The sequence below is a fragment of the Trichoplusia ni genome, chromosome 19, assembly GCF_003590095.1.
Source record: "Trichoplusia ni isolate ovarian cell line Hi5 chromosome 19, tn1, whole genome shotgun sequence".
NCBI classification, from domain to species: Eukaryota; Metazoa; Arthropoda; class Insecta; order Lepidoptera; family Noctuidae; genus Trichoplusia; species Trichoplusia ni.
The window spans coordinates 4,122,770-4,136,145 of NC_039496.1; the positions used below are offsets into that span (position 1 = coordinate 4,122,770).

At 33.6% G+C, this 13,376-nt stretch overlaps 3 protein-coding genes across 3 annotated transcripts in view; 1 reads left to right on the forward strand and 2 right to left on the reverse strand.

Annotated features, from left to right (window-relative positions):
• LOC113503498 (lachesin-like) overlaps nt 1-13,376 on the forward strand; it is a 123,056-nt gene that overhangs the window by 4,442 nt on the left and 105,238 nt on the right. The gene's annotated exons all lie outside the window — the stretch shown is intronic.
• Nucleotides 4,394-8,171, reverse strand: LOC113503499 (putative odorant receptor 92a). Its single transcript, XM_026885509.1, has 7 exons — nt 7,263-8,171; nt 7,015-7,180; nt 6,780-6,876; nt 6,469-6,570; nt 6,175-6,263; nt 6,035-6,101; nt 4,394-5,947 (listed from the first exon to the last, which is right to left on the reverse strand). Exons 1-7 carry the CDS (start codon nt 7,822-7,824, stop codon nt 5,870-5,872), a joined length of 1,161 nt encoding a protein of 386 aa, XP_026741310.1. The 5' UTR covers nt 7,825-8,171; the 3' UTR covers nt 4,394-5,869.
• LOC113503500 (putative odorant receptor 92a) lies at nt 10,087-12,650 on the reverse strand. Its single transcript, XM_026885510.1, has 7 exons — nt 11,783-12,650; nt 11,542-11,707; nt 11,310-11,406; nt 11,085-11,186; nt 10,767-10,855; nt 10,627-10,693; nt 10,087-10,516 (listed from the first exon to the last, which is right to left on the reverse strand). Exons 1-7 carry the CDS (start codon nt 12,342-12,344, stop codon nt 10,439-10,441), a joined length of 1,161 nt encoding a protein of 386 aa, XP_026741311.1. The 5' UTR covers nt 12,345-12,650; the 3' UTR covers nt 10,087-10,438.

Sequence of the window (13,376 nt, forward strand, 5' to 3'; positions counted from 1 at the left end):
GATGAATCTGACTGAAATCTGGCAGACCAATAAAACAAGGTAATATTATTTACATGAAAATGCAATCACAGCATATTATGTACGGAACCACTACAGTTTGGTATTTAACCTCTTTGGCATATTCCATATTTCAAATCTATGTCTTTGTTTGGATATCTGGATCTCGTGGCTAAGCTACAACTGAACAAGTTGATAGATCATAGGTTGACCTACTCTTGATACGGACGGTTTTAGGATGGGCTCATCTATATCACAATGAGCTTTTACGTGTTTTGGAAGTCAACTTAAATTGTATTAAAACGTTTATTCACACGCGCAAGGTGTTTTGGAATGTCTATTTGGTAAACCTAGAGAGCGTGTGGTTACGCCAATTTATAACAGAGTAAGTTTATAGCATTTAATCAGTTACCTACGGCAAAATAAAGAACAATTTTAATGTAGAAGACTATTTACTATCTGTCAGCCAGCAGTATCTCAGAAACCACTATTCCAACAAAAGCTAAAAATAAGCAAAGGTCATAATATTGTTAGACGAGAAATAAATTTGTGGATTAAATCCCCAAATCTAAATCCTCAAATAAATTCCCAACCTCACATAATTATATTTTGTAACTCAACCGATTTTTGTCATACAATACCTATTTGTATTTTTTAATCTACAGCCGTGATATTCAGTACTTCTGACTCTTATTACCACAGGGATAACCAAACCAGCACTCACTGTAATCGTAGACCGGTTTAAGCACTCGTGTATACATCGCACCCAATACATCCCCAAGGATAGATAGATGAGACGTGTACGCTGTTCTGTCTGTGTAAACAACAAATAACGAACACAATGTGGTCCCTGGAGGCGACGAATTAGATGCATGGCCTAAGGCGAAGGTGATGAATGGGGAATCAAAAGACAGCAAGAAACGAGGGGAACTCTGCTTATTTTGCTGTGTTTTTTTCTGGTATAAGTCTATAATTTCGATTGGAATGGGGAAACATTACAAGTTCATGTGCGAGACAAATACGCGACAACGCCTAGTCTTAGCCCATTTCAAACAGGTAAAAGAAATACAATAGAAAACATTTTGGTCATCCCTTAAATTGACAACAGTCAGACATGAAGTATGTACTAGTATTTTCTTATATAGAGCTGCAGCCCGCTACTGATCGAAAATGATTGGACAGAAACATGAAATCGGGATAAATACTATCCTATGTGCTAATACTGATTATAAACCATTCGTGTATCAAGTTTCGTATAAATCGGTCCATTGGTTTTTGCGTGAAAGAGGAACAAACATCCACACATACAAACTTTCGCGTTTATTATATTAGTAGGATATTGTTATCTGAATAAGACTAAATTAACAAAAAAATAATATAAGAAGTATATTTAAAATCTAAAGCATTATAATCCAAGTTCCAACTCACTAATCCAAAATAGTCTTTACTTTGATTTGCTGGCTTAAATAATATAGTTATAATGTAATCCTGTATTGATTGATTATAATGGAAGTTTTTTTCGTGTGGGTATTATGAAAATAACACCTGTAATCTCTGATAACTTTTGTTTATTACTAGGTTACAAGCATTACATGATTATTATTAATTATTACCTACTAAGAGGTACTGATTAAATCCTTTATCATTTATGACGACTGATTATTAATGATTTGGTTTGGAATGTTCTATGTTATCATATCACTTAGGGTCAATTCAGGCTGAAAGCTATCCTATCAGCTTACTAAAAAAGTTGAAAGTCCTTTGAAGGCAAGGACGGAGTGAGCATAAGGTTTCTAGCAACTGGCACCGCTGCGTTCAGTCACTTGTTCTAATAGGCCCGATCGCTGCACGCTACTGCGAGCTACCGTTTTTTTTAGTGGAGATTGACCCTTAAGACGCAAACTCATCGTGGTGCAGGCAATGATGACGTAAGCATGAGGTTATTTATTATATATTATTCTATATACGTTTTCACCACAATTAATACACAGTGGCACTGGTTGACTCTTTAACTTTAAAATATTTCATTAATAAATATTCTAATTATATTGGGCTTCTGGTGATACTCAAACATCAAACCCTTCGCCTTCATCAGCCTAGTTGACAGACATGAAGACATTTGGGAAAATTTTAGGTTGTTGTATTGTTGTTGTTGGTCTACCAGACTACTCAGATGCAGCTAAGTATATGTATCTAACAAGGAGCCATTACCTCCGCAAAAAGTCATCTGAGCAAAACGATACCCCTCATTCTTAATGTCAGACTTTCTATCTTCTACACGTAACGACTGTCAAAGATGTAAAAATGTATATGCTACGTCAAATCCAGTGTCAGTCATTGTCAATGTAAAAATGATAATAAGATTACTTAATTATTAACTTCTTGTAGATATCACTTATCTGATTAGATCAAAATAATAAATCACATGCAAACTGTAATCCGAACTACATTTACAATTTAACGTTACTGTAGGTATTGCTCTGCAAAAGGGTTTTTAGAGCTAAATGCTTCTATATAATAAAGGGAAAAGTATTGCCACATAATAAAACTAAGGAAATAAAAATCAATGCTAAGTTGGAGGACCGGGTTTTGTCGTCGAACTTAGGAAATGCCTATGTTTGACAGCGGTCTAAGAAGTTTTTGTCCCATGTATGTTTGTAACGGTTTACCATAACGCCTGTACGCCTAAAAAATTTTGATGTATGGTTGAATGGTTCGAAGTTTTTCCATTCGAAAATCCGAATATTATACGTTTTCGAACGTCATTGCCAATTTTCAGATTACCTCTATTATGAGAGTAGACATTATTCAAAAAGAAAATATTGACATTTCTAATCCATTTAATTATAGTAGACGCTTGTTTAAACTTAAAAAATCTTCAAAAATATTCCGTTCACCCATTTAACTCCAGCATTTTATTATTATTTAATTCGGCCTTGAACTGCACATTCCGAGGGTTTTCCAAGAAACTCGTACAATTGCAGTCACGTAGCCCACTTAAGTAAGTGGACGGCGAACAAATGAAATTTAATTATATCTTTTATTATCTTTTTTTGCTCGAATTAAATTCCTGTATAAGTTTCAGCATCAGACATTTATATAGTTTCGTATTAAAACTGTATTAAACGTTGTTCTTTTGTTTATTTTCTTTAATCGATATTGATCACTACTACGTGTTCTACAAATACTAGCAGATTAGATATAAATGTCAGGATATGTGTAGATGAATAATAGGCATAACAAGATAAAATTAAAAAAAAACCTCGACGGTAATAAACAATACTAATCATATTTGGCAGAGTTGCAAATTGTAGAGATGTAGTTATTATTATTCTCACTGCAGATCGGATTTCCAAATCCCATTTTCCCATCATCAGTTTTCTCAGGAAGCTAAGAAATCTCTTAATTAAGTCATCACTATTCTATTGCAGTGCACTTTAATTTTGGTTTAAATTTTATATTTGCAGACATCTTAATCCCCATTCTTGTAACGTTTGTCCCAAAAGATATCTTGCCTATTAAAAATATTCTCTATTATGACGATCGATATCTTCAATTATCTACCTATGTTAAAAATTGTAGAAAATTATATTCTTTAATTACGTCACTTTGTTGGTGAAAATTGATTTTGTAATCACATTAAAAGATAAAACAGTAATCTGATAAATATTTAATCTGATTACGAACCCCATCGAAATACAATGTGTATGATTGAAGTATTTTGTATCGCCTGGGGTCTTTTAGACCACATGTTATATTTTTGTATTATTGATAAAATGTTGACATTCTGTTCCAATGAAGTATGGAATTATTAATGAAGGTGCTATTTGAAAAATTATAACACCGTATGCTGGAAGTCAGGAAAGATAAGACATTTTCACAAACAAATAATTTCCACTATCTTCTAAAATAAATTTTTACACAATCGTATTAAGATTTTAATTAAATTACTGCTCATATATTTTTTAACGTGCTACATAAAATAAAATAATTATTTTATCATTAGCTAGCTATTAAAGCTATTGTATACTTAATACAAATAAAAACGTAAAATTATCAATAAAAAAATATTAAAATATTGACAGGTCCTGTAAACCTGCAATGTCACCTTTACACAGTTAAGTTACCTTATCATTTGCATTTGCAATGACTTAGGTATAAATTAGTAAGGTGTATGCAACGGTAGCAGTTGATAACAAAGAGTCAACGATATTTATATCGTATTCGTAGATAATTAATTAAATTAGGCAAGTTACGCAAGCCCGCGGTCGGTGTATGAAGGATTGCAACGCATTGCCATACACCGACACAAAAACGCAGACTACGTAGCACGGCGGTTCAGGTTTAGTCTGTAAAAGTCTGACACTACCCATTTCTTCCCCCGAAGGAGTGGGTGTCCATGAGGATTCCCCGGCCTAAACAAAAAAAAAACGCAAGTTCGACCTTTCTAACGTAAATAACGCCCGACAAAATGGTGAAATTGCTAGATAGGTAATAACAGAAAATAACAGAAGGTCAGACATCAGACCAAGATAATACTTACAAACCCTGCACTTTTAAAAAAACTTTGTAATCATGTAGGTACCAAATTAAAAGAAGTCTTCCAACCTAGAAAAAGTCAGCTAAAAGCAATCCTTAAATAATAACACTCTACCAATGTTGGTTACAGACTTTTGTAAGGAAGTTTTAAATTAGAAATGCAACGGTTTACTCACGCGTATTTATCGGGATTGCCCGACTAGTTTCGGACCCAACCGGTGTACTTAATCATGCGCGAACTCACGACCAATTGAAAACTTTTTTGTTATTTAAAATTTGCGTTTAAGTATTGCTCATTAATTCAAAAATGTACAATTTCGAGTATTTTCCTTCAAAACCAAAATTTTTTCCCGCACGAGTCATAAGGCGGCATTTATTACATTTGTTCCAAAGTTGAGCTCAAAATCATTATTTTGTGAAAACAAAGAGCAATTAGCTGATATTAAGCCCACCTGTTCTTCATATAAATTATTACTCGTGGGATACGGCTCCTTCGTAAACGACTACGACTTTTTGGTATATTTACTGCAGATACCATCACTCGATACTGTGTTTTCATTATTCCATACATTGAATGACTTATCCACTATATGGCTCACATGTGTTGCGAACAAATTTGACGCATCTTAGAGTTGTCGAAAGATTTTTTTGTTACTTGGAAAGAAATCTTGCAATAATTAGATTATTAAGTTTGGAACCGTTCTAAATTAGGTCAGTACTTCTATAAATAAATGGAGATTAATATCATGTCACATACACATAGTAAAAAAGAATCTGTCCTCTAATACAAGTAGTCCAATTAACGGAGGCCTCTTTCCGGAAAAAAATACGAGAAAAAGAAAACGTGTCCAGCAAAAATCGTCTCGAAGAGCATGGTCAATGTAAGATCTCTTCAAAGGCCCTAGCTATTACAACTCAGTGTTTATCTACCTCGATTGCTACACAAAGAAGAATGATTGCGTACGGATTTCCTAAAACGACGAATGTTTTAAAGCATGATAAAAAATAATATTAGATATTAGCTTTAGTTATATGTTTTTATAAGACAAACATTTAATCAACACGTTAATGAAACTAGGTAAAAACTAGGAAAAAATACTAGCGTTTTTCTATGAATAATGGTTTATTCTCGATTTGTTATAGTACGTAATAAGTGACTATGAAGTGTAATTATGTCTTGCTAAAATAAGGTGGACTGGACATAGACGACCGTCTGTTGTTGTACAACTTAGAGGCAGTCTTTGTCCAGAAGTGGACCGCGATACGCGATTTAATTGACAGATTGATTGATTGTTTTTGCTTGATTGATTGACTGATTGTCCAGCACTCGCGTTTAGCCAGAACGATTCACTTCAGCTGGCGCGTACATTGTTCTTAGAATCGTGAGGTATGACCACGATGTGCTCAGGATCTGTAACAAAATAACCCATTCTCGTGGAAATACTTACCTATATATCTCATTAAGTAAATGTGTATTTATTATAAAGGCCATTTCTACCTTTGTGAAGCTCTCATAACTAATCACAGAAAATTTGTAGGCTGTCAATCTTGCAGGCTTTTTGGACCTGAAAGATGAGAGATGGAATTATATTATAATCTATTTGATTAAGATGAAAATCAAATAATTTCGAGACTTACCTTACTATTATCATCAAAATCAATTTCTTAGTTTTCTCATCCATATTATACCAGTTACATAAAAAAGCTGAATCGCCAATATTGCTACTCTGAAAACAACAGGCGATTACGAATAAAATATGTTGAATGTGTACAAAACTCATTGTTATGATATGGACTTGAGTTGAACACTAGACAATTTGAAGAAGGAATGGCCTGAATCAGACTAGATTTGATGCTCAAAGAAAAGGAAAGTTGCAATTGTTCAGGGTTTTTTTCTAAATTTGAAATCTAAACTCCAAACTAATTAATAACCTCTCTTATAATGTTTTCGCCAAAGACGCTCATCATAAGAATTTGCAGCAAAACAGACGAAAGGAACAGGAGGCATGCTGGAGTTTGGCCCCAACTTCCAATCTGAAATTACACATCAGTTTATTAAGCAAAAGGCAAATTATTTTTCTTGATTCTAGCTATTAAAGGTAGAATAAAATGATTACATAATTAAATATAAGATGCAGATTTTCTGCTTCTCCTCAACAAATAATTGTGTTTTATCACAAATACTTTTCCAGTTTTCCTTTATTCATAACACTTTAAGGGAAACGATATTTAGTCAAACTCACGGTTATATTAAATCCAAGCGCACAAATCTCAAGAGATCCAAACAACACGTTGAAAAGATTTGGCGCTGTGAAAATATCTTCTAAATCTTCAGCCAGTCTGGAAAACAATTCTTTTTAATACAGAGAAAAATTTGCACTATAACAAATATATTTTCATACCAAATAATTTCAAGCCAATGCCAACCAAAATAATTTCAGCTGTGGTTGTCTTTGATAAAAAACAAGTATCACTTACCTCAATATATATTGGTGGTCTTTAATTATTTCCTTCAAGTTATCCATACTCGATACATCCAAACATTTTATTCGGTCGCTTATAATACTGAAGTTTCCACAAATATGGGATGTTAGCACAAAGTACAGCCCATCCACTATCGTGTAAAAAAGCACACAAGTAAACCCTGATAAAAAACAAAAGACAGAGATATTAGAGTGTCAAACCTAATAAAAAAACTTGAGCCTATACGAAATGGTCACACTCACCACAGATGACTGAATAGACGTAAACAACTGTCCACGGCAACCAAGAATCCGTAGCAAATGGTACATACACTGGGTATGGCAAAGGAAAAATGACTTCGTTATTCGCAAAATAATGATAAGTCATGATAATCAGCGTCGAAAAATTATAAACTGAAATCAGAACTGCGTTCAGTACCAAAAAGTATTTAATGAACACGTTTAGCAGGATCAGATTCTTCTTCACAAGATTTTTCTTCTGATCATCTTTCAGTATTTTCCCATGCAGCTGACTAAGGCATTCGGTTAGTTTATAAATCGTTTTCCTCTTCCACGTTATGGCTGTTATTTTTAAAACCGTTAATACCCCCACGCAAATACAGGGGGCTAACTGGGAAAGCTCGAGAGCGTTTTCTGATGAAATTTTAGACACAAAATACGTCAATTCTAGACCAATCATGATTTGTAGTGTGACGTATGAGATGTAAAATCGAAAGTAGACCTTAGGATCACCATAGGGTATCCCTGCGACCCATAGGTTGAATTTTATTCGTTTCACGAACTCTTCGTATACCGGGACATCCATATTTATTTGGATCGAGTTAGGGTTGATAGCTTGCTAGAATGCAGACTTCTGAGGATTGAAATGGTGTGGGCTACTTTAAATATGTCACTATGCAAGTATTAAGTTGTCACGTCAGTACAAGGGTTATCACGTAGTAGAAATTGATTGATATTTAATATTTTAAATTTTTATTGTTTTGTTACAGTTTAATAATTGTTGAAAGCATTTATATTCATGTACATTATATTTTACATGATATTTAATAGAAATGTGAATATGTTCGAATGTAAGAATGTAAATTATATTGCTTATTTACTTGAGCGTTTTACTTTATTCTTATACTTATCCTTATCCTTACTAATATATAAATGTGAAAGTAAGTTTTTTTGCGACGCTTCCACGCAAAAACTACTCAACTAATCATCATCAAACTTTGTACACATATTCTTGGAAGTATTAGAAGTAACATATAACTATATTACCTTTTATTAAGAAAAAAAATATTTTTTTGAAACAATAAAAAATAATTTCAACGCCATCTAGCGGTTCAGTAATGAAGTTCCTGTGTACTGTTTTACCGACGGTCTCGTTAATATCCAATCCAATTGACTATAGTTTTAGCTGTGCTACCGCGTGCTGCAAACTGTAGCCGACGCGGACGAAGAAGCGGGCAACAGCTAATATTTCATAATATATGTGTTTTATCCATTCTGCAAAAAAAAACCATTCAATTTAAAAGAAGGACGTGAAACTTTATTGTTACCATAAAACCTTAAAATTTCGGGTGGCAGCCCTACAAATCAAATGAAAATACACAATGTTAGTATTCACTTTTAAGTGTCAAATGCAATGCTGAGAATGGAAATCAACACCTATTTCGTTAATAACAGTTATTGAAAATTCTCTTTGTAAGTCTTCAATCGTATGTTACTTAAATACCAACTTCTTCAATTTTAAATTTTGAATTGTTTTTGTTATTCTTGCTACAGTTACTAACCTACCTACTGCTCACAGTATTTGAGTCCCGTAGCTGTTATAAATAACGTCAATAACGTCATTGACGACATTAATCAATAATAACGTCATTAATTATGTAATTACATCAATACTTAGAGGATCTTGTGGCTAAGCTATAACCGCATAAGTGAGTAGATCACAGGTTAAGCTACGCTTGACGTGGTTGGTCCGTAGATGGGTGACCAGCTTTGTCATAACGAGTTCCTCCATCTTTCAGAAGGCACGTTAAATTGTCCCGGCTGTTATTCCTACATCTATGACAGTCGTTACAGGTAGTCAGAAGCTTGAAAAAGTCTGACATCCAGTCTAACCAAGGGGTATCGTGTTGCCTAGGTAACTGTTTTGAGAAGGTCGGATAGGCAGTCGCTCCTTGTAAAACACTGGTACTCAGCTGAAACCAGTTAAACTGGAAGCCGACCCCAGCATAGTTGGGAAAAGGCTAGGCCAATGATGATGATCAATAGTTCTATGAATAAATCATGGTTAAGGTAATGTTACATTCACCTCGCAAGGAACGCAACACATGCCCGTCATTGCAATGAAACCAATGAAAACCACCGAAACACTTAAGTTCGGTGTGTCTTAGCGGAAATAATCAGGTAACTGCCTTGGAACCCGCAACAAAATTAATCAGAAATAGTAAAAAGGAGGAGTAAGAAAAAAAATGTTCCACTTCCCTCCATGGTAAGCGGGAGACAGGCTTCCCTCTAAAAGTATCTGTCATTAAATATAATACCAGTTTAGTCCATTTGACCAAAGGCCTCTTTCCAGAAAAAAGAAAACATCTCGAAGATCACGGCCAATGAAGATCTCTTCAAGGGCACTCTTTAGCTATTGCAACTCAGTGTTTATGTACCTCAATTGCTACACAAAGAAGAATGATTACGTTCGGATTTCCTAAAACGACGCAATCAGTTTTATTTTCCGGCTTATCGTATTGTTCTATTGGATACCAAAAATCGATATCAAATAATCCATTTGTTTTCCTCAAAATCTTATCAATCATAATTGGGATCTTGTATTTTGTTCCGGTACATGATTTATGTGCGCGACTGCGTCGACATGGATTTACAGAAAATCTGGTCTGGGAATCATTTTAATGGGACATCCATTGTAATGTTTTACTATTTTTACAAGACTTGAGACTTGACTCGTATTTGCAAGGTCTTTTGCATTCTTATTGAGCTGATAACTGATTTGTAGTTTTAATATATTCTGGGACAACTCACACACGGTTATCTGATCCCAAGCTAAGCAGAGTTTTGTTTTAATGATTTAAAACATGAGAAAAAATAATATTGATATTCGCTTTAGTTACGTGTTTTTGTAAGAGTAGCATTTAGTCAGCTTGTTAATGAGACTAGGTAGAGCTTTTCTGAGGTAAGTAAAAGGAGAAAATTTCTAATGTCTTTCTGTGAATAATGGTTTATTTTCGATTTGTTATAGTACACAATAAGTGATTATAAAGTGTAATGTTGACTTGCTAAAATAAGGTGGATTGGATGTGGATGACCGTTTGTTGTTCTGCAACTTGGAGGAAGTCTATGTCCAGCAGTGGACCGCAGGCGATATGCAATTTATTTGACAGATTGATTGACTGATTGTCCAGTACTCGTGTTTAGTCAGAACGATTCACGTCAGCCGGCGCGTACATTGTTCTTAGAATCGTGAAGTATGACCACGACGTGCTTATGATCTGCAAAAGAATAAAAAAAAAAATCTAAATCTAAAATAACCCATGCACGTGAAAATAAATCTACTTTATAAATAAATAGCAATTCCTTATAAAGGTAATTTATTTTCTACCTTTGTGAAGCTCTCATAACTAATCACAGAAAATTTGTAGGCTGTCAATCTTGCTGGCTTTTTGGACCTGAAATATAAATGGGTGGAATTACATATAATCTAGTTGGTTTAGATGAAAATCAAATTATTTCAAGACTCACCTTACTATTATCATCAAAATCAATTTCTTTGTTTTCTCATCCATATTATACCAGTTGCATAAAAAAGCCGCATCGCCAATTTTGCTACTCTGAAAACAACAGGCGATTATGAATAAAAGATTTTGAATGTGTATAAAACTTATTTTTATGATATGGACTTTGGAGTAAAAAGTGTAGATAAAGAGTTGAACACTAGACAATTTGAAGAAAGAATGGCCTGAATCAGACAAATAATGATGCTCAAAGAAAAGGAAAGTTGCAATTGTTCAGGTGATTTCTTTCTTTGTAAATGATATGTAATGGCACTAAATTAATAACCTCTCTTATAATGTTTTCGCCAAAGACGCTCATCATAAGAATTTGCAGCAAAACAGACGAAAGGAACAGGAGGCATGCTGGAGTTTGGCCCCAACTTCCAATCTGAAATTACACATCAGTTTATTAAGCAAAAAGGAAATTATTTTCTTTGTTCAAACGGGTTGTTCAGTTCAGTTTTCCTTTATTCATAACACTTTAAAGGAAACGATATTTAGTCAAACTCACGGTTATATTAAATCCAAGCGCACAAATCTCAAGAGAGCCAAACAACACGTTGAAAAGATTTGGCGCTGTGAAAATATCTTCCAAATCTTCAGCCAGCCTGGAAAATAATCATTTTTAATACAGACACTTTGCACTTTAAAAGATATGTCTTCATACCAAATAATTTCAAGCCAATGCCAAGCAAAATGATTTCAGCTGTGGTTGTCTTTGATAAAAAACAAGTATCACTTACTTCAATATATATTGGTGGTCTTTAATTATTTCCGTCAAGTTATCCATACTCGATACATCCAAACATTTTATTCGGTCGCTTATAATACTGAAGTTTCCACAAATATGGGATGTTAGCACAAAGTACAGACCATCGACTATCGTATAAAAGAGCACACAGATAAACCCTGATAAAACACGAAAGAAGGTGATATTAGAGTATCAAACTTAAAAAGAAACCCATACGAAATGGTTAGACTTACCACTCATGATTGAAAAGACGTAAACAACTATCCACGGCAACCAGGAATCCGTAGCAAATGGTACAAACACTGGGTATGGCAAAGGAAAAATGACTTCGTTATTCGCAAAATAATGATAAGTCATGATAATCAGGGTCGAAAAATTATAAACTGAAATCAGAACTGCGTTCAGTACCAAAAAGTATTTAATAAACACGTTTAGCAGGATCAGATTCTTCTTCACAAGATTTGTCTTATGATCATCTTTCAGTATTTTTCCATGCAACTGACTAAGGCATTCGGTTAGTTTATAAATTGTCTTCCTTTTCAACGTTAAGGCTGTTATTTTCAAAACTGTTAATCCCCCCACGCACATACAGGGGGCTAACTGGGAAAGTTCGAGAGCGTTTTCTGAAGAAATTTTAGACACAAAATACGTCAATTCTAGACCAAACATGATTTGTAAAGTGATGTATAAGATGTAAAATCGAAAGTGGACCTTAGGATCACCATAGGGTATCCCTGAGACCCATAGGTTGATTTTTATTTGTTTTAGGAACTCTTCATATGCTGGAATATCCATATTTATCTTGATCAAGATAGGCTTGTTAGATTTTCAATCGACTTCTGAGAATTTGAAATGTGGTGTGGGACATTTATATGTGTCACTATGTAACTACTAAGCTGTAATGTTTGAGTAAGGGTTATCATGTAGTTTAAAGTGTAATATTGTGTAAAGTGTAATATTTTATGTACTCAATTTTTTTAGGTTTTGTTTCAGTTTAATAATAATTGAGTAAAGCCTCTAAATTCATCTTTAGATGATATTTTCTGAAAATGTGAATACTGTAGTCTAAATATTTTTTTTATAACATTTTACAAGCACAATACTGACTTTTTTCTTTTGCCTATATATCATGATATATGTTTATTTATCTGGCCTACAAATAAAACCGTCCTATTTACAATAAGGATGAGAAACTTTATTTCTGCTGGACTTATGAAGTTAGTCCCTATAAATTTGAGTGTCAGCCCTACAAACCAAACGAAAATACACAATATAGTATTCACTTTTAAGTGTCGAATGTAATGCTGAGAATGGAAATCAACACCTGTTTCGTTAATATCTGTTTATTGAAAATTCTCTTTGTATGTCTTTAATCCTATGCCACTTAAATACCAATCACGTCAATTTGATATTTTGAAAGGAAAACGTTATAAATTTTACATACTAAAATTATTTTCTTTAATTAAATAAAGTAAGGTCATAGGATATAAAAAGATGACACGAATGAAAGGAGATAAAAGTGATTGATCAACTTGTTTTGTTCTGTGGTAAGAAAGTTTTACAAATTGTGTCTGGACAAAGCTTTCGGACAAACATCAATCAAATATTAAATTATTGGACGATAGTTCGTGAAATAAAAGAGCATTGGCATTTTTTTTTTAAGTAAAAAGATTTTTGAGCATTAGACAAAAAACACTAATTTATTTTAAAAGTTTCAGACTATGGAGTCAAATTGGCCATTTTTGTCTAAGAAATCGGTGTATTATTTGATTTTAGGATTGTGTCCCTCTCTCTTTTACAGTTATTACTTAATAGTTAAAACGTAAT